This window comes from Carica papaya, chromosome 1 (genome assembly GCF_054855325.1).
Source record: "Carica papaya isolate Zhongbai chromosome 1, ASM5485532v1, whole genome shotgun sequence".
NCBI classification, from domain to species: domain Eukaryota; kingdom Viridiplantae; phylum Streptophyta; class Magnoliopsida; order Brassicales; family Caricaceae; genus Carica; species Carica papaya.
The window spans coordinates 22676225-22697581 of NC_142309.1; the positions used below are offsets into that span (position 1 = coordinate 22676225).

The window sequence follows — 21357 nt, forward strand, 5'->3', positions numbered from 1 at the left end:
TACATTTAGAATAAAATCTTAAATTACAAAAAAATAAAAATAAATTTTGGGTGTTATAGTAAATATTAATAAATTTTAATAATATTATTATGATTTTAAATTAAAAAAATATTTTATAACAAATATGTTTTGTTAATTGAAATAGTTACATCATTGTAAAATAAAAACATGAAATAGTTTTTATTTATTTTCTTAATAAAATAAAAATTTAATTAATTAATATATTGATAAACATATAATAAATAAGTTGAGATAAGTTTAAGTCAGTATATCACTTTTATAGATTAAAAAATATTTAATAATAATTAATTTTTTTATTAATTAAAATAATTATAAATAGTTAAAATAAAATAAGAAGAAAATAAGTTTTGATTTTTTAAAAAGAAAATTATAATTTCACGTAGCAGGATTTAAATTGATTTTAGTATAAAAATGTTAACAGTAAATATAAATATATATTTTATTGTACATCATTGTGGACCAATATTTTTGACCAATTGAGATACTTATCTATTTTGATACTCTGTTGATTTATTTATAAAGTAAAGTTATATTCTTTTAAAAGAGGTTGTTATTTAAAGTTACGCATTGATTTGATTGTGATAAGTATATGACAATCGTGATACGAGAAATATTTTTATAGCTAAAAATATTTTTAGATTAATATTTTTATAATTATTTTTTTAATATAAGTAATATTTTAAATCATGCTACTCTCAATTAACATTTTAAAATTATATAAAATATTTCAAAAATTTTATACGAACTTAATGTATTTTAATAATAGTGGCGATGTTAATTATCTTTTAAAATTATTAAAGAAAATTGATGGATCAATTTAGCTGGACCTAACCTGAGCCTCCCACCAGACTGGGCCGCTCGGCGTTGATTGGACTGATCTAGCCGGATCAATGTCGTTTTGGGGATGGACCAACTCTACCCAACCCATGTACAATCATTTGCCTAAGATGTTAAAATTATGTATATATATATATATATATATATATAATTAACATAAATATATACACAAAATATTTATTGAAAATTTTATGTACGGGTTAAAATTTATGTATTATTATTTAAATTTTATGAGTTTAAATCTTAATAAATTTAAGTAAAATTTATTGTGTTATAAATATATTATAAGTTAATACCATTAAAATTATAATGTTTAATTCAACATACTATATAATACAATTATTATTATACTTGTGGAGTTTTGACGACTAATTTAAGCTTTTTCACAAATGTGTATGAGTAAAAAAAAAAAATTATGTGCTATTACTTTAACTTAATTAAGTTATAATAGATTGAAAAATGAAATAATTTTTTAAAGGAAATTTCAATTATCGTTATATATTTTAATGTAAGAAATGCAAGTACAAAAATTTCGTGTACATATTTGAAAGATACTTCGAAAGGAACAAGAAGAAGCATTAACAGTTGGATTCAGATTAGTGTCATTGTTCTTGCTGTTGATAGTGAGAGGAGAAAGCGGGCAAGCAGGATAGGCATCAAGCAAATGGATTTGTCGAATCTCACTTCGCTTCCTGAAGAGAGCGAAGAAGAACAACCGCATGAACCGCCGCGGGACAAGCCAATGGTGTCTGCTTTTGCCTCTCGGCCTGATCGACCTCCAACTCAGTGAGTCATTTATCCAGTTGTCCTCAATTCGATTGAAAAATTTTCCAACCCTTTTGTTTGCCTGACAAGTTTTGCAGATAAACTCGTCTTCTGTTCGATTTATTTATTTATTGTCACTTCGATTGTTTCTTGCTAGAACGGTGTTTAGGGTGCAGACATGCATGATTTAAGCATTTGAAATTTTCAGTTATTTGCCATATTTGAAGGAACCTAATCCAGTACAGTTACAAATTGAAAGCAACTTAACGATATGATCTTTGCCTTTTCAATCTTCATCTGTATGTTGAATTTTGGGAGCGGAGATGGCTGAAATTACAAGGCAAGAAATTACAACGGAAATCGTGCTTATTTTTTAATTTGTTTACTGTAAATATGATAAGGTAGTTTCATATTATATGGTTTTCTATTCTAAGTGTTTGATTTGCTACATCAAGTTCAGGAAAGAGCCAAGCACCAAACTAAAACTTATAACTCGGACGACTTCTGCTTGATTTAAGCTTTTCGAACTAAAAAGAAATTGAGCTTTTTCATGCAAATTTAGTGTTGGTGAATGCACTTAATGTTCATTTTAGGCGCTGAATGATGATTCCATCTTATTTCACAAAATGTTAATGCAGGAGTTCTTCACAAAAATATTCACCCTTAGATTGGTTGAGCTACTTTGATAGAGAGGAAGATGTCTGCATATCAGGCTCGAATGATGTCAGTGTTGATTATTTGTCACTTTGACTGACTTTATTGTTCCATTTTTGGATGATTATTCTCTTTTAACGAGCTACATTCTTTTAGGTCTTTCACGTATATATGGCAGGAACAGAAGGACCAGTTGTTTTTTGTTTGCATGGAGGTGGTTATTCTGGGTATGTCTTGATATTTCTTGATCCTGAATGCTAGCCTATTATTTTTTTCTTTGTTTCGTAATAGAGAAGTTTTTAATTAGCGAAACATGGTGAATAATTGAGATGATTTGGGTGATATGCTTCATCCGAAGCAGTGGATGAATGTGTAAGATTATAGGATGTGGCTGATTGGGCCATCAACCATAAAATTACAGTGGCATTCTTTTTGCATGGAGATGCCATTGTCTCTAAAGATCATTTGCAGCCTCAGCAAGTCTTTCACAAATTGTTTTCTTTCCATCCTCATGGCTTGTAATCTAGTAAATCTGTATATTTGACCAAGAAAGAGAAGCAGTCTAATCATGACAGTTGAAATATTATGATGGAATAGCAAAGTTATTGGATTAAAGCTAGTTTTACATGTACTATGGGCAACCCAGGTGGCCCAAACAAGCCTGCTCAGGGGCTGGTCTGATGAGTTGTGATGAGCTACATGAGCCCATCTTCCTTATACTTCCCAAAATGGTCTGGTTTGGCTGCATGCATGCGCATGTGCTTCTGAAAATGCTTGGAGCTAGATAATAATAAAAGTTTTGTGCATTATTATCATGTGATCTTTACCTTTTTATGAAGTTAACTTCCTTAACTATTTTTTCAGGCTTTCATTTGCATTATCTGCAAGCATAATTAAGGAGAAAGTCCGTATAGTTGCTATGGACATGAGAGGACATGGAAAATCATCTACAGAGAATGATCTGGATCTATCTATTGAGGTATAATATTTTTATTATCAGAGGATACTACTGAAAAAGGATTTTTCCCACAAGTCAAACATTTCTATTAATTTTTCATTTGGTTTTGGAGCTAAAGAGATATTTTTGTGCATGCAGACAATGTGCAATGATGTATTCGCAGTATTAAAGGAAATATATGGGGATTCCCCTCCTGCAATTGTGCTTGTTGGTCACAGGTTCCAATCTTTTTATAAGCTAGCTTACTTCATCGTTCTTCAAGTTTTTGCTCATCATGTCACTGTTCTCAAATAGAAGGAAACTGAATGTTAAGGTTACAAAGGCCATATCAAGGAGAATGTTGCACGATATCTTTGCTTTTGCACTCTCTACCTCCAATTTAGGGCTATATATTAAAGTTTCTGCCTCATTGGCCATCTGTGCTGGGAAGATATGGACTCATATTTTTACAAAAATGATGACCTTTTGAGGTGTGAAGCAGGAGAGAAGGGAATATTGCTAGGCCTTATCTTGTTTCCTATTATCAAAGGGGACCACTAATTTTATGAGCCTGTGACTTTTCTTCATGCGCTCGAAGAAGATATACATATATATATATATTATATTGGACTGTTGGGGACAACTATAAGTTTTGGGAGAAAGTTGGTGCATAAAAGTAGTTTCGGATGCTCCTTGTTTTTTTCTCAGTTTAGACGATGATGAAGGGGAGAGGGGAAGTAAACCTTACATGGAACTTTCTCTAAGTTGAGTTTTTTCCCCTTCTCTCTTTGACAACTAAGTTTACCTGGTTTCTTTATGCCTGCAGAACTTGCTTAACTAAATATGCAGGTTAGGAAGGCTTCACGAAGTGCTTCTTAGGAGTTGAATTCCTCAAAACAAAAGAATCTATTTTCTTATGTTTTTATAAAAGAGGGTGTCTTTACATGTGTTATTTTGTTGTTTTTATGTAACAAATTGAGAATATTCTTTATGTGGTTTTAATTAAGATATGGACTTCAACTTTTAAGTTTCATGGATACAACTTGTTTTTGTTAGGTTATTCACATTCTAATTCTATGTATCAGATTGGTGGACAAAGTAATAAATATTCCAAAATTTTATTAACATTGTTTTATGGTATTGAAGGATTGAATATGTAAATATGAAACGTATATTTAATATATGGACATTTTCTAGACTATTTCTTCTGTTATCTGTTGCTAAGATAGGACAGGTAATTGTTAGTCTTTCTCGCTTGCTTTCTCTCTCTCCCTCTCGTCTTGCCCACACCTATACAGTTGCACACATATCATGGATTTAACTCTTATTGATTGTGTTTTATCGTTGTCATAAAGCATGGGAGGGTCAGTTGCTGTGCATGTTGCAGCGAAGAAAGAATTGCGTACCTTGGCTGGCTTGGTTGTAGTAGATGTTGTCGAGGTTTGATTTCTTTCGAGAAACATTATTATTTTTTCCTTTCACAGTCTGCATAGAAGCAATTTCCTGATACACGTTAACATGCATAGCAGGGAACAGCTCTAGCTTCATTGGTCCACATGCAAAAAATCCTATCAAGCCGAATGCAACATTTTCGAAGCATTGAAAAAGCGGTAGGCAATTTTATAATTTGTTAATTTTTCTTCTTAAGCCTTTTTCTTCTATTCTTTTGGTGGAGAAATAATTTTGAGTGTTTTATTTTTTTTTATTCCTTTTTTTAATCTCAACTAATTATGAAAATAGTAAAATGTTAATTTGTCAGTTCTAGTATTTTTCTCTTTGATACTTTGAGAGGTGGAAGCATAGGCTTTGATGGAGTTCCCACATGGAGGAAAAGTAGATTTCAATGCTCATTGTCTTGTGTGCCAAAACATCTGTCTTTTATTCAGTAGCTAAGAGAATCGAGAAACTAGCCTAAACATAAAAATTGAAGATAGTCTTTTTCCTATTTATTTAGGGGGTTTGGGGACTCGTAATTTGCTAGTTTCAGTCAAGTTTTGCCAGGGAAACACTTAGAGGCTTGCTAATGTGAAAGACAGCTTTTGGAGGACATGGTGGCATTTGCTAACTATGTGCAGGATCAAGTCGGTTAGACTATTGTGAATTAGGAGCTCTGACAGATAGTCTTTTGAATCATTTTTGAAATCAAATGGGTAATTTGTGAAGCATGATGTTCTTCATGGTTCTTGCCTCCTTTTGGTATTTTGACTAGCTATAAATTTCTTTTGTACGTGGCAGCAAACCCTTGGTATCTCGTTGGGCTCTGGGCCTTTTTTCCCCTCTTGGAAAAAAAAAAAGAGACGCAGGTGTTTTCTTATATAGGTTTACTTCCTGCAACGAAAATAAGGGAGAATCTGCAGAAGATTACTCGGAACTTACTATAAATATTACTTTTTATTTGGCATTTTAATGATTTAGGATTAAATACTATATACATTTATCATTTATTGGATGTGGGAATCACGAAGAGAACATGATATAATTTGTTTTATAAGAATAATTTTGTGTAAAAAATCTCTAGTTTTTCTTTTTTGGTAGTTCATTTTTTTCTGGTTTAACATATTTGGAAAGCAGTTACTCCAAAAATTTTTTTGGTTAATTAATCTCTGTGTCAGCTCTCTGCTTGCATGGTATCTCTTGGGTTGTGTTCAGTTCAGTAGTAATGAATAAGGGGTTTGACTGGGGATTTATTAGCTAAGTAGACCAAAGAACTAAGTTGATTTGTCTGTAATTTTCGATTATGTAGAATGAGAGAAATATGAAAGTTTCTCATAGTAAGAAAACTCATATCTGATTGATGGATGGTACACTTTTACAGTCAGTTTAAAATAGATATTAGCATAGACTTTTGTTGACTTGGTAGAGTTCCTTGTAGAGAATTTGTATTGGGTACTAACCATTTGATGCCTATAAAAGGGGAAAGATTATGAGCTTATGCGACATGCATATAGTTAACAAGAACATGGTTGACTAATTGTTAATTCATTTTCTGGAAATCGTTCGTTTTATTTGTGAACATGGTTGATTATTAAGGGAATGTTGAGAAGACTGTGCACTTGAAGGTAGTCAACTTTTTTGGTTGGAAGACTACTGTTCTGCTTCATGTGGACTAATTGAAGTGAACAAAACAGAATAGCTTTTGATGGAAGGAATTATATGACAATACTATCAAAGTTCTGTGATGTGTCCTATTTTACGTTCTCCCTGATGACCAATCACGAGTCCTTTTCAGCTCCTTAGACACATTTACTTGCTTAGGTCATCATGTCATGAATAATTCAGTTCCCCACAGAATATGTCAGGGTGGAGCCAAGTTGGAGCTCTCTGTTCTCTCTTTCTATTGTTAGTTTTAACTGGTGAAACTGGATGGCAAGATTAATTTGTGAAAGTCCGCAGATTGAATGGAGTGTGAGAGGAGGTAACTTAAGAAACATCGACTCTGCCCGTGTATCTGTACCTACCACATTAATGTATGATGATTCAAAACAATGGTAATGTTTCTGTCTTGATGCGTTTTGTTTTATCTTTTTTTTTTTTCAATTACCTTATTCTATGATAGCGTTCCTAACCAGTGGAGTTCAAAACTTCCGCAGTTATGTTTACCGAGCACGCTTGGAGGAAACTGAACAATATTGGAGAGGCTGGTATGGGTGAATGTTCGTTCAATTATGAGACTTTGACATGCATGTCTTATATTTTATGGTGCTTACTAGATACAAGTACTGCAAGCACTACACAGAGGCATTAATGTCTACTGGGTATTACTTCTTAGAAGGGCTTCCAAATTTCCCTTTGGAAAAAATCACAAATTATTTAAGTATTATTTTTTCCAGACTTCAGTTATTGCTGACCTTAGAAAGAGTGAGGATTTGCCAAATGTGATTTCTGAAACTTTCTTAGTGTGGGATTCCTACTTTCATCACCGGCTTTGGACACCCCTGTTGAAGCGACTAAATTCCTGGAAATTCGGGGGCATCGAAAACAAAAAATTGTTGAAGTTTCATCTTTTGTTCTTATCTAGTGTCATAGAAAGTTTGGTGTTAGGTTTCTTTTGCAAAGATGTTCTTGTTGCTTTTCTCTAAATTATACTCACTTTAAACCTTGGTAAAGTTATCAGAAGTGTTGCCTTAACAATCTCATGTCACTGAGTTGAAGTTGGAGTTGGTAAAAACTTTACAGTCACTTTCAGGGAAAATTAGAACTTCGAGATCCATTTTCAAATCCTTTCAATTCCATGTTGACATGTGCAGCTAACTATCTCCTTTGGGTTTCATCTTTAGATGCCATCCAAGAGAAAATAGAACTGTTTCATTTTTTTATTAATTAACTTTTTATAAAAGTACTGTTTGAGAGAGAGAAAGCGTGAAATTGCTAACAAGTGAGAAATTGAGGACAAGGCATCCTTTATCAGAAAACATAAAATAGAAAGAGACAAGTAAGAAATTTTGAGAGAAATTCGCAACCCAATTGCCTACGAACTAGTTAGAGATACCCAGAAAAAAAAAAAATTGTGAACCTAGACCAAAGAGAGGCTAAAAGCACCATTCTATCCAAAAAAACGTGTTTTGATGGTCAACATTGCTTGAAGATTTTGGCACTGATTCCAATCATGAGACCTATTATCAATAAAAAATAATCCATGTCCAAAACACCTTATAATCCTTGTTCCTTCCAAAACTGAGCAAAGTTGATATTAGGGACAGCAAGGTTCAAGCCACAAACCCAAAATATTCCAAACACAGAAAAAAGCATACTCAAGACTTTCCAAGCTACATTAAAATGGACAAACAAGTTTCCACTGATCTCTGAGGTTTGAAGCATGAATCTAGGGCTAAAGCTCTGTGCTCTACACATCCAAGATACATTATCTTACTACTATATCCATGATTCCTTCCAAAACTGACCGAAGTTGATATGCACATCAATGTTTGAGGCACAAACCCAAAATATTCCCTACATGGAAAAGCATAGTTCTGATCTTCCAAGTAATGACGAAACAAGTTACTACTGGTCTCCCCAAGTTGAAAGCACATCAAACATGAATCTGGATATAAGGCTCCGAATCTTGGAAGCACAAAATTTTTAATTAGCTATTATATTATGCTTTTGTTTTGTTAATGTCCTCTATCATGCAATGCATTTCTCAATGTTTTCTCTGATTTGTTCATTTATGATAAAGAAAACTAGTCTTGAGGATTGTTTCAAAGTTTCTATTTTTTTTTTCTTTTTGAGGAACATTTCAAAGTTTCATGATATAAAAGGGTAGATAAATATTCTTTTGGTACTTAAGTGAATGTGAAACCAAGAAGGTAGCCTAGGATGATACATTAGGGTAGCCTAGGATATAACTCTGCAATCCAAATCTGATATAGGATTTTTCTCATCATTGTCAATGCAGGACGATACATTAGGGTTGTAATTTTCTGTGAAAGGAAGGTAAAAAAGAAGAAAACTTTAAATGCTGATGCTGTGAATATTTTCTTTTAAAATAATTTTGACATTTTTTTTGTCTCCTTCCCTTTACGGTCAACTTGGTTTATCCATCAAGTAATAATTTGTGCCCAGAGAAGTAGAGTTCAATGATGATATACATTTTTGTTCTCCTGTTTCCTTTATAGTCAACTTGGTTTATCCGTCAAGAGAAGCAGACTTACTGATGATATCCTGATAACTCCATACTCAACAAGCTGCATGTGTTATGTTGTTGCATCTTTTATGGAAAAAGTCTTTTCCACTTAAAGCCAGTTGCTTATGTTGCAGGTATGAAGGCCTTTCTGAGAAATTTCTATCATGTCCTGTTCCGAAGCTCTTGCTTTTGGCTGGAACTGACAGACTGGACAAGTATTTCTCCTGAACTATCCTAAATGTTTGTAGAACTTATTTAGACACATGATTATTCATCATAATGTATGTATGTGCTGTTGATTGACAATGTAGTAGATTGAATAATCCCATAGTATTTTTTTACCTAAAGAAAAAAGGAAAAATGTTGTTGATTACTCAAATAAGCTAATGTTCTTTGTGTGTATTATTTGCATGGTATTTTTGAACTTGTTTAACTTTGTAACGTACATGCTAAGCAGATTAGGCTTATAGTTATAAGGGTTGACACATGGTTAGAGAAAGAGAAGTTTAGTTTTGAAAGGGTTGTGTGGCATTAGTTGGATCCAAAAATGCATTATAATCCTGTATGAAGTAGTAAGTTGATGTTGAAAGAACTTGTGATGAAGTGAGTTGATTGGTTAATTGGAAAAGGATTTACCCTTCCCTGGACAATTGGGACAGTCCTTCTGGAGAAGCCTTTCCAACTGGCTGTATTCGTATCTTTTTGTAATTTTTTGGTTTACGGAGCATGGGTACGAAAAGTAGGATACCAGTGTAGGACATGGTACTGACACTAAGAAGCAGAAATGTACAGGTGCTAAGCTTGCCTAGTTTACTCCAGAACAGATTCACATGGCAATGACATGATTTCTGAAGTCTAAAGTCACTGATTATTTGTTTATTATGTAACTCCAACATTTATTGGATTAACTAATTAGTCAGTACCAATCAACTTTCATATCCTGCAGACCAGTTTTGTATCTTTTAATAGTAAAAAATTAGATATTCTTTCGATATTGATGGGTGGAATTGATGTCTTTAATATCATCAGTTTCATGGATTTGATATCCTGGGAATGGATTTGCGTTGTTCTGTAACAGAGCTCTCACAATAGGCCAAATGCAAGGCAAGTTCCAAATGGTGGTAGTCAGGCATACTGGTCATGCTATACAGGTCCAAATAAGCTATCTTTCATCATATTCTTTATCTTTCCTCTTCTCTTCTATTTATGCTAAAAAAATAGTAAAATATTATCTTTTTTTTTTTCTATTCAGGAAGATGTACCTGACGAGTTTGCCATGCTAGTTCTCAACTTCATATCCCGAAACCGAATTGGTCCTCATGGCGTTGAGGTTGGTCTCTATATGCTATTCTTTGCAGTCAACATTATAAACAACTTTGTGTCATTCGAAATAATTGGCAATATCTTTAAAAGCTTTACTTGTGTTCCTTGTTGACCCTGTTGTAATTCAATTTTGGTGTTGTATTACTACTGTTGTTCATATGGTGCACGGAAGGGAGGGAATGAGTGCTATTTTCTATTTTTTTTTTTGTTTCAAAATATGCATCGATTATGTAGATCAACAGGGTATCGGGACATTTCTGAGTCCTGGGACTATGCCCAGGTCTAGGGACTGTGCTGGGGTCCCAGTAGTTCATTGGGGTCTCAGACTTCTTTAGAGTCTTGTGATTACTCCACCGCCCCCTTTGTGCTTTGAGATTCAGGACAGCACCCGAGTCCCAGGGTTATGATGGTTTCCTGTATGGCTCCCGGGTATCAGAACTTCTCCTAGGTTCTGAAACTTCTCCAAGTTATGTCAAACTAAAACACAACTTTTTACTTCAAGATCTTATTTGGTGCTAACTTACTATGGTAACCCATACCAAGTCATATTACAAATTGTTTAGTACTATATTTTAAAATACCAAAACTGGATGGTTTGTGCTTATTTGTATTATACCAAGATGGTACAGTACTGGAAGAATTATGCTACCTAGATTATTAACATTACTGCAACTTAATTTCCCAACTGTTTTGTTAGGCCTTAGCGTAGTGTGTTGGTCTATCAAGGTAAGGAAACGTGAGAAATAATTGACAAATTCTGTAACTTCCTTATTTGATCTTGTAACTCTTATTTATAATGCTAAAATTCTTATGCAGATTCCCGGACTCCGTCGGCCATTGCAGTCACAAACTTAATGTGATTAATGATAAATCAACGGTGGCAGCTGGCTAAGGCTTGCCCTTTTTCTAACTCTGAAGGCTGGACGAGGTGTGGGTTTTTCCATATTATCGCAATGCAGGCATACTTTTTTGTGAATAAGATTAGTAACGTCTGCCTTGTTCTTAAGTTTAAAGGAAAGCCTACAACATTTCTCATTACTAAAGTTATTAGTCACAAACTGGATACACAATTTCTATAATTGCAAGAGGCAACTTATTACCGTTCTGGTTAACCTCAAATTTCAAGCGGAAGCATTGGTTCAAGTTCTACAGTTTCTTTGTACTGAAACTGATTGATTAGTCTTAGTATACAGGAAATAATGAGAATAGAAAGTGAGAAACGAAGATGATATAGGTACTGTCGGTAGGATTGAAACTGCCCTGCTATTTACTGCATTAAGTAGGGACAAAAAATGAGTTGAATTGGAATATGTGGATATGATATGTATAACTGTGAACCGGATACATAAATGAATTAAGTCAAGGGTCGAATATTTAAAATATTTGAAATTATTTAGGCAAATAGGGTCAATTTTTTTTATTGGTTATGTTAGTATATGGAGGACACATAAATAAATCTGTGATTTCTTGTGAAGAGGCAAGGAAAAGACAACATTTTTAGTAGCCGATGACCTGTTAACCTGTTTTAATTCATCCTAATTCGTAATTAACGAGCATTAAATGAGTTTAGACAGAAAGTTATAAATCCGAAATAAATATACAATGAGTACAAAGTTAATGGTTTATCCATCCTATATATGTAATTAATAAATTTTAGTTTTATTCAAATTAATTTATAAATGTTTAATGTTGTATAATTTAAAATGTTAGTTTACATTTTCATTAAGCAATATATTTAAATATTATTTTGAGTTATATTTTATATTTTTAATTAAAATTATATTTATATATTGTATAAAATCTTTTAAAAATAAAAAAAAAAAATTTTATTTATCGAATTTGAATATAAGACAAGTATAAATTTAACAGAACATATAGAAATTGAAGTGTCTATTTCATGTCTTTTTAGGAGATTCAAACATCAGTTGAGATTTTAAAGTGAGAGAGTGTTAGAGTATGTGCCAAATATGATGTTTATTTCTTGAATAGATCCTAATAGGTTTATTAATTTTTATTTTAAAAATGAATTTTATCAATCTCATTATTATATTGATTAGATAGAATTAATTCATAAATAAAACCAATACTTTAGAGAAAAAGATATTAGAATATATATTTGCATTTTCATTTATGTTTTAAAAAATATAATTAATTTATTTCAAATACAAAAATTCATTGTTAAATAACGTACTAATTCCTCAAATGGCTTATTGGTTTATAAATAAATAAATGTATATATATATATATATCAGTTATTAAACTTTTGATTCAACGTGTCTCGAGTAAGACTTACCGTCTTATCTATGCCCAAAGAACAAATCGGGTCCGTAAATTAACCCGACGCACAACCAATTTCAAACCCGTGACCCAAGATTGAGTGGCCGATTCGCTTCTCTGCCCTCGTAGTGTTCTGCCTCCGGTGCGTCGCCGCTTGATTTCGCGGTCAATGTCATCTTCAAAAGTATCATAAACGTTGATGGAAGTGTTAAGCTTCTTTAAGAGGAAGCTCAGGTACTTTCGTCACTCTGCCCTCCTGCAGCTTTCTGCATCGCTCCTCCTGTTCCCTTCTGTTCCTAAAAGCTTCGTCTCACCGGAAACTCAGAGTAACCTACTCGTCGATTTAAAGCAGTTTCGCACCAATTTCAGGTCAAAAACTTCATATTCCATATCTTCAACTCACGTATCTTCTCAGAGTTCACATTTCTATGGATGCGATTGCTGTGGAAGTGTGTTCTCTGCAAATGGATTAACCTCATTGTCTTCTATGAAGTATTCATTTCACCAATCTTCACTGCTTATGTGTACCAGTGAATATAATAATATTTATAGAAGCCAAAGTTTGAAAGGAAGTTTGTCGAAACCTCACAATCATGTTGTCATTCGATGTTTTTCAGCACCTTCTTCCCGTGTTTCCCCTGTTAAGGATTTGGTTATGGATGGGTTTAGGCCACATGCTACTCCGGAGCAGGTAGCAGAGGTTATTGGATTAATTAGAAGTGGTGCGAATTTGGACTCCGAGTTGAATTCAGGGAAAGTAAGGTTATCCCCTGCTTTAATTAGTGAAATCTTTCGAGTTCTTAGTCTAGAAAAGGTGTCCGCATTGCGATTCTTTAATTGGATTAGATATTCTCAGCCTGAACTTTTCCAGAATTCTGATATTTGTAATTTGGTTATAGATAATTGCGGGAGAAGAAATGATTTTGAAATGATGCATAAACTTTTTTGTGATTTTAGTCTAAGGGAAGTTTGTCTAACTGAAAAGGCTTTTAAGTTCTTGCTTGTGATGATTTCAAGCGATGCTTCTGTAAGGAACTCTGTATGTAAAGTGGTGGAAGTGTTGAATCAAGTTGGGGGCTCCTGCCGTGTTTCTGGTATTTCTTCACTGATTGAGATGTTTAGCAAATTGGGGTACTTTGAAATGGCAAAATATGTAATCCAGCAAACAGAGAAGAAGGCATCTTACTACCTTGTTTTGGTAAGTGAAATGTGCAGGAGATGTGAGCTTGGAGCATTGAAAGATCTGCTGGATGAGATGAGGCAAATAGGTTATGGCCCATATACACAAACTTATAATTATATATTTAGCTATTTATGTAAGATGAAGAGAACAGCTGAAGCTTGCAAATTTCTGGAAGAAATGCAAGAAAGTGGTTGCTCTCCCAATGCTCTGACCTTTGAGATTTTCATATTCCACTCATGTGGGCTTGGCAAGTTGGATTTGGCGCTTGAGATTCTTGGTAGAATGGAATTGACAGGTATTGAACCTAGGCTTACAACACATGCTGCATTTATCAAGAGTTATTTCAACTTGCAGCTATATGAGGAGGCTTATAACTATGTGGTTTCTTCTAGTGACAAGTATAAGTGTTCAAGCAATATGATGTACAGCTTACTTGCCAGCCTTTATCAGAAAAAAGGAAATCTATTGAGTGCGCATCAAGTTCTTCTTGAAATGATGAAGAAAGGCCTAAGACCAAACTTTCCTGTGTATGTGAGAATTTTTAAGCATCTCCAGAAGTCAGGCAGGGAGGAGTTAGCGAGAGATTTAAAGAGCATGTTTTCTAGTTTAAGCATGCAGTAAAGACAGATGATGGATTAAATTTTCCAAGATTTGGTAACTGTTTGCAACCTTTTCCTTTCCTTTAATCTATTTCCTATTCCCAGAGATGTATAATGAGTGTATAGGAGTTCTGTCATCGGGAAGATGTGTTTCTTTTCTTCTTCCTCAGATTTACATGTATAATAAGAGCATCTTCTTTCAATAAAAATTGATTTCCACACAAGTTTTCCTTTCCGAGGGAGGAAAATGCAGAGGAAATAAAAATTCTATTAAGTGTCAAGATCTGTCAATGTGAACCAGAAAGTAATCTTTCTCATCCCCACTCAAAGCCCTGCACAAAATGGGAAAAAAGGAATATAGATTTCTGATGCTCAGCATTATATGCTAGTATTCAGTTACACTAACAATGCGTTTGGTTCAATTCTAATTCAAATTTCCTAGTTCTAATTCTGACATTAGCTTTTAACATGTATAATTAGAGCATAACTTGTGCTTGACGTCCTGCCACTCCCATGTTAAATTCTTTGGTTACAGGAAGTTATTTCACCTGGAAGTGTAGGTATTGAGCTGCCATTAAGAACTCAAGATGGAGCTGATATAACTTTAAACCTTACCAATTATATTCCACATTATGTATATCAAGACTAATAAGACAATCATAACTATAAAGTGGATGAGCATTAAACCAAACGCAACCTAAATAGTATTTCTATAGTTGATTGTATGATACCTCAAGGGCGTTGTAGATTTAATTACATAGCATATTTCTGCAGTTTATTGTCTTCATGATCCTTTTGTTTGTGGTAGTCTGAATTAGCTCTTAAGCAAACACCTTAAAATGAGGGACTTAAGGAAATCTATAAGATATTCCCCTGAACTATCTAGAGAAACTTTCTGCATCTTAATGTAGCAGAAGCCAAGAAGAACAAGTCTGGACTGTGCCTTGGCAGTTGGCAGAGGTTCAAGGTCTTAGCTATTGCTGTTTTGCAGACGGTCACTTGTAAGTTCTCCTTCTTTATGTTTATGGCTTTGAATTGCAGTATATGTAGATGTTGGGTTTCTTAAAAACTTAATTTCGAACTGTTACCATTAGGATTCGAGCATTTGCTACTAATTATACTCTTTAGTTTGTGCTACAACAGTACCCTGTATGCACCATGACTCACAATAGTTCTTGATATTTCATAAATTTACTAATCTTGTCTAATAGTCACTTAATATTATTGTCTATCAATCAGATATAGGTATAGCACTTTAAGTCATTACTAACAAATTACTAAATTATGAAGTTAAAAAATTACCATGAAAGCATGATGCATCCCAAGTACCACAGAATTTCTCTTTGTTAATGTTGATTTGAAGGAGAGTGCAAGCCAGGAAACTTCCTATTCTCATCAAAATATTGAAAACAAGTGAGAAATCTTGAATTCCTGAACTTTGTGATCTGGGTATTGTTGGGAAAGGTAATGGGAAATGTTGCAGTCATATTGTTTCATCGTTACTTCGAAATTTGAACTTTCTACATATCCTTTGCAGGAATATGACTTCTTGTATCATCATTAGTTATGAGGCCTGCTTGATCAATCATGGATCTCTTTGCTATCATCAATGACTGAAGTGATAAATGATAATCCTTTCAATTTGGTAACCGATTCGTCTTGTCATCCAGACCCACATATATTCAGTCCTTTTTTAAGATTTCTCCTTTACTATAACTAACTTGTATGAAGTATACAAATTGTGCAATGGCTCTTTTCTCTGTTAGGGTTCAAATAAATCATCAGAATTCCTTTAAGTAGACAATTCTCTCCTGATAAACTAATATGGCCAAAACAAAGGATCAAAAATTTATAGTTTGGACACTTTATCATTTAGCGATAGCGAGGAAGTAGCAAATACAAACTATTAGTTACTCTATTAATTCGGCTTCACTGTAGTCCACATTTTGGCAAAATATTTAAAGAACATAGAGAAAGAACAGATACCAGTGAGAGAAAAACTCTCACAGAAATTGATTCATACTATATTGTTAATTTGAAGATCAAATTTGATTAAAGAAACTCTTGATTATTCAGCCCTTTCTATTGGTACACGACAATTTCAAGCTGGCGATTAATTTTATAAATTTCTTTTCTTTTTTAAAAAACAAAAACATGGTTACCTCCTTGAGCAATAAGCTGGAAAAGTACTTAATCCCATAGGCAAGAAAATTAAGGATTAAATTACATACTTTACGAAAATGGCTGAGCCACTCGTCAAAAAGAAAATGAGGGTTGTGACTCAACAAAGAAGCTTTTTTAATTGTATTAACAACCGATCATATTGGAATATTGAAAGATTGTTGTAATTACATATTATCTAGAGAAATATTATCTAGAGAAATATTTTCCTTGTTGAGTATATGGAATTGATGTATCAGGAGGAATATAAATATTTCCATATAGGTTGTGTATATATATGGACTTGATGTATGAAAGAAACAGGAGAGCTCAAGTAGAGGACCGGAGTACAGTTTATTTATCATGACAATGACAAAAGTTTTACACACTCATTTCCTTAGAATATATACATATATACATGTATATATGTATATATATATATACACACATTTGAGTCGCTGCTCCAACTTTTAAAGCAAGTTTGTTTCCTTACGTCTTTCTAAAACCTCTGCTTGAAGTATTAATCTTTTCATTCTTTGGACTAAAAATTGTTTCTAGCTAGTCAGATCAGTTTGGCCTACATTCAGTCTCCAACACCCCCCATGTTAAAATAACAAGAGGGCGCACAAATGGTGGGTGAATGTAGCCATTGACCTATATATACATGTACACACACACACATATATATATATATATATGTATATTCACCCATGAAACATAATGGTTGGTTTATATCAATTGCCATAAATACTGGTGGAATCTCTAACAACATCCATACAAGTAGCAGTAGTCCCTTTAATGCACCACACCATGAGTTTATTTCTCCTGAACTTAGTATAAGTAGAGATGAAAGCAAGAGAGATTGAATATACACACATTTATATATTAATCAGAGTTTAGGGAAAATATATAACAAGAGAGATACTTGATTTAATTGAAGGGGAAATTAAAAAAAAATGGGAAGTATAAAATGGGTATCTGTAAAAGAGATGAAGAAGGTGAGCTGCTTAGTAGCTCCAATGGTGGGATTCATGATTTTGCAGAGCGTTGCACCTGTTGTATCAGTGATGATGGTGGGTCATCTTGACGAGCTCTCCCTCTCTGGTGCTTCCGTTGCCACTTCCTTCACCAATGTCACTGGCTTCGCTTTTCTTGTAATTACTTAATTATGTCTCTTCATTTTCTTTCATACTTTATTTTCTCCCCAATTTTTTTTTTAATTTTTTATTAAAACTTATTTATTTTAATATTTAAGTAACATATGCCTATTAATAACAAGAAAATAATAATATTACAACCTTATAATAAGGAGACATAACTCATTTCAGAAAAATATGCAAGAATATCAATCATCTAACCAAGTAATAGTTGGTTTCTTATCTCATTCAATATATTTCATGCATGCACATATATATATATATATATATATATATATATCAATAAATATGTATTTTTTAAAGTAGAAATTTACATATTTCAATAATTAGATGATATTTGCATAATTAAATTTATAGTAAATTAACAATATATTAAAACATCCAACCAATGGATGGTTGGTTTTCTTCTCATTCAGTACATCTCATGCATGCATTTATAAACATATATATATGTCTATTTTGTAGTGAATTCTCCTTTCTATGCAGTTTGGGATGGCATGTGCATTAGATACTCTCTGTGGACAAGCTTATGGAGCAGAAGAATATGAAAAACTTGGAAATTACACATATGGAGCTATCATTTGTCTGATTTTAGCTTCTCTCCCAATATGTGTTGTATGGATTTTCACAGACAAATTGTTGATTCTGATCGGCCAGGACCCTTCTATCTCCACTGTTGCTCGTAACTTTTCAATCTGTTTAATTCCCAGACTGCTTGCTTACGCATTTCTCCAGCCATTTTCTCGTTTCTTGCAGACTCAGAGTTTAATCTTGCCTCTTCTTTTCACCACTTCAGCGACACTGTTTTTCCAAATCCCACTCACTTGGATTTTCCTCTTTAAACTTGATTTGAAAACTAATGGAGCTGCTTTTGCACTCAGTATTTCTTCGTGGTTTAATGTTTTTCTCTTGGGATTTTATGTCAAGTTTTCTAGTAAATGCCAAACAACTCGTGCTGGTAGCTCCCCACGTCATCTGTTGCGTGGAATTATTCAATTTCTTCGTCTTGCTCTTCCTTCTACTGCAATGGTTTGGTAAGTATACTTATAATTATAATTGATCTCTATATATATTTCTGTGTAAACACACACACACACACACACACATAATATTTCGCTGCCAGCATAATAATTTAGTAATTAGAACCTTTATGTTTTATTGAAAGTCATGAATTTAACTCTCACTCAGAGTGTAAAGTTTACTAATTAGATTAGTGTTTATTTTGTAAGTGTATGATAGATTGACAATAGTTAACCTATAATACTTGATTTTGTAAGAGAAAATTATGTTTAATTTCAATAAATATCTACACACAATAAATATCACTATCAATACAGTAATTTAATAATTAAAATATTTATATTTTATTAAATATTATAAATTTAACTTTTAAATGGAGTATAAATTATTTTTTTATGAAGATATTTTGAATTAATTCATATTTTATAAGAGTATTATAAATTGATAATATTTAATTTATAATAGTTGATTCAATCAAAATAAATTAGATTTAGTTTTATCCAATTTATAAACTCAACTTAGCTTTTTTTTTTTTTTATCAAGTATATATTTACATATATATATATATATATATGTGTCCACTTTGTTAATTAATTTTTCCTAATCTTGTCCTCGTTTTTTCTAGCCTTGAATGGTGGTCGTCTGAGGTTCTCATCTTACTATCTGGTCTCTTACCAAATCCCAAACTAGAGACTTCAGTTGTTTCTATATGGTATATATATATATATCTTACCCTTCTTCTGATCATCTCGTTTTTCTCATATACCATATATATTTGTTTTTCATAATACGACTCTACTTTCTCATTCTTTATATGAACAGCTTCACAATTATTTATATCCACTTCTATGTAACTTATGGATTTGGTGGTGCAGTAAGGTTAGCTGGCTTTCAACCTTTAATCTCTTTTCCTTCAAAGAAAAAATCTAAATATACACATATTATACGTATGAGATTGTGTATGTACATACATAGTTGTAAATTTGCAGCGTTCGGGTTTCAAATGAATTAGGAGCTGGTAATGCAAAGGCGGCTAAAATGGCTACCGCTTCAATATTAGTTCTTGGAATGTTGGAGGTGATTTGCATAAGCGCTGCTCTTTTCTCTTGCCGCAAAATTTTGGGATATGCATTCAGCAACCAGAAAGAAATTGTGGATCGTATTGCAGATTTGAGTCCTTTAATGTGTTTCTTGATTATTATTGACAGCTTCCAAGCTGTATTTTCAGGTATATATATATATATATATATGTGTGTGTACTCTACTTTCTTCTATTTTTTTTCTAAATAATTTCCAACAATTTTTACACATATACACATATATAAGTAAATTATATGCAGATAACCAATTATTTTTTGTCTATCTGCTTGGTATTTCGATTTCTCTATAAAAATTTATAGATTCAAGTCTGTTAATTTTTGATATACAGTCTGAAACATGAGTGCCATGTCGGCCTGCGATCATATTAAAATCTTCTAACGTGTATGTAATAAACATATAGTCTCCTTCAAATCTGCAATCTCTTATATTATATTATACGAGACTCAAGTCTGAAACATTCAACAAAGAATCACTGATTACAATTAGATATTTGTTTATTGAATGATTTAATTGGATTTTTTTTGTTTGTCGGTGTAATTAATGCAGGAGTTATAAGAGGGAGTGGATGGCAGGATATTGGAGCATATATAAATTTGGGAGCGTATTATCTCATCGGAATTCCGGCGGGTGCGGTGTTGACTTTCGTTTTGCATTTGAAATCCAAAGGCCTCATGATCGGATTCTTCGCCGGAGCCGTCGTCCATGCGGCTCTTCTTGCTCTCATTATACTTTTCACGGATTGGCAAAAACAGGCATCCAAAGTTAGAGACAAGATGCTTCAATCACATTAATTTTAAACCATTTTAATTAGTCAACTAATTATATATATATATATATATACACCTATATTTAGATATACACATATGTGTGTGTGAATATGATTACTACAATGGAGTTACCCTTTGGATAGTTGTACCCATAAATCGTATTTTTACATATTAGTACTAATGCTAGATAGAAAAGGAGATTTAGAATGAATAGATATATAACGATATATATAATAGAATATTGATATTTACTTATATAATTATGGTAGCCAATTACTTATATAATTTTTTTAAAAATAAATTATTATGTTAATTTTTGAAATTTGACACTTTTTTATAATTTAATTTTAACTTTTTTTTTTTTTGGTTATGATCTCATACCAATATTTTTTATTTATTTCAAATACTTCATAATAAAAAATTTAAAATAACTTGGTCATATTAAGATTTTTTTTTAAAAAAAATAATTCAAAAAAATAACTCTCGTAATATTATTAATTTAATTAATCAATTAAAATTAATAAATTAATTTTTAAAGTATTCCAATATTTTATTAAAAATAAAAAAATAAATATGTCTTTCATTCAACGTGGCTTCCTGTACCAATTGGTCTCTAATCATCTAACACCAAATGAATTCTGGAAAACCTACTACACCTACACCACATAAAAACAAAACTAAACTAAACTACAACAACACTTATGATAACTGTAGCCAAACGGGGTCTTAAATGTTTCGTGTGAATTTACCTATTTACCCCTAAATATATGACACCGACAACATTTAAGGTTTAAGGTTATTTTGAAGGATCTTATAATCATATTATACCGTTCTTATCGAAGACTTATCACGTGATGGTAAGGAGCTACTGTGGGCCACATGTATGCATTTCGTGTGTACACACACACACACACACAAATATATATATATATA

The 21357-nt window shown here is 32.6% G+C and overlaps 2 protein-coding genes across 3 annotated transcripts; both read left to right on the plus strand.

Annotated features, from left to right (window-relative positions):
- Positions 1 to 1388: 1388 nt before the first annotated feature.
- Positions 1389 to 11272, plus strand: LOC110818748 (esterase/lipase/thioesterase family protein). Of its 2 annotated transcripts, XM_022047721.2 has the most exons (13): positions 1389 to 1644; positions 2262 to 2346; positions 2434 to 2504; positions 3142 to 3256; positions 3374 to 3453; positions 4570 to 4654; positions 4744 to 4824; positions 6608 to 6702; positions 6805 to 6855; positions 8972 to 9052; positions 9916 to 9988; positions 10090 to 10167; positions 10977 to 11272. In XM_022047721.2, the coding sequence occupies exons 1-13, from the start codon at positions 1523 to 1525 to the stop codon at positions 11013 to 11015; spliced, it is 1056 nt and encodes a 351-aa protein (XP_021903413.1). In that variant the 5' UTR covers positions 1389 to 1522; the 3' UTR covers positions 11016 to 11272. The 2 variants fall into 2 exon arrangements, with proteins under 2 accessions (XP_021903413.1, XP_088077665.1); XM_088221539.1 differs by lacking the exons at positions 10090 to 10167; positions 10977 to 11272 and having other exon boundaries at positions 9867 to 9935.
- Positions 11273 to 14621: 3349 nt separating this feature from the next.
- LOC110818794 (protein DETOXIFICATION 3-like) lies at positions 14622 to 20631 on the plus strand. The gene is made up of 6 exons (XM_022047788.2): positions 14622 to 17533; positions 18023 to 18570; positions 19182 to 19268; positions 19379 to 19435; positions 19546 to 19784; positions 20204 to 20631. Exons 1-6 carry the CDS (start codon positions 17336 to 17338, stop codon positions 20446 to 20448), a joined length of 1374 nt encoding a protein of 457 aa, XP_021903480.1. The 5' UTR covers positions 14622 to 17335; the 3' UTR covers positions 20449 to 20631.
- The last annotated feature ends 726 nt before the right edge of the window (positions 20632 to 21357 follow it).

Excerpts from the sequence above, each read along its gene's own strand:
- LOC110818794 (XM_022047788.2), top strand. The coding sequence starts at position 17,336 with ATGGGAAGTATAAAATGGGTATCTGTAAAAGAGATGAAGAAGGTGAGC. Across the intron at positions 17,534-18,022 it reads TCACTGGCTTCGCTTTTCTT|TTTGGGATGGCATGTGCATT; the intron begins GTAATTACTTAA and ends CTTTCTATGCAG. Across the intron at positions 19,785-20,203 it reads CTTCCAAGCTGTATTTTCAG|GAGTTATAAGAGGGAGTGGA; the intron begins GTATATATATAT and ends TAATTAATGCAG.
- LOC110818748 (XM_022047721.2), top strand. The coding sequence starts at position 1,523 with ATGGATTTGTCGAATCTCACTTCGCTTCCTGAAGAGAGCGAAGAAGAA. Across the intron at positions 3,257-3,373 it reads ATCTGGATCTATCTATTGAG|ACAATGTGCAATGATGTATT; the intron begins GTATAATATTTT and ends TTGTGCATGCAG. Across the intron at positions 9,989-10,089 it reads ATACTGGTCATGCTATACAG|GAAGATGTACCTGACGAGTT; the intron begins GTCCAAATAAGC and ends TTTTCTATTCAG.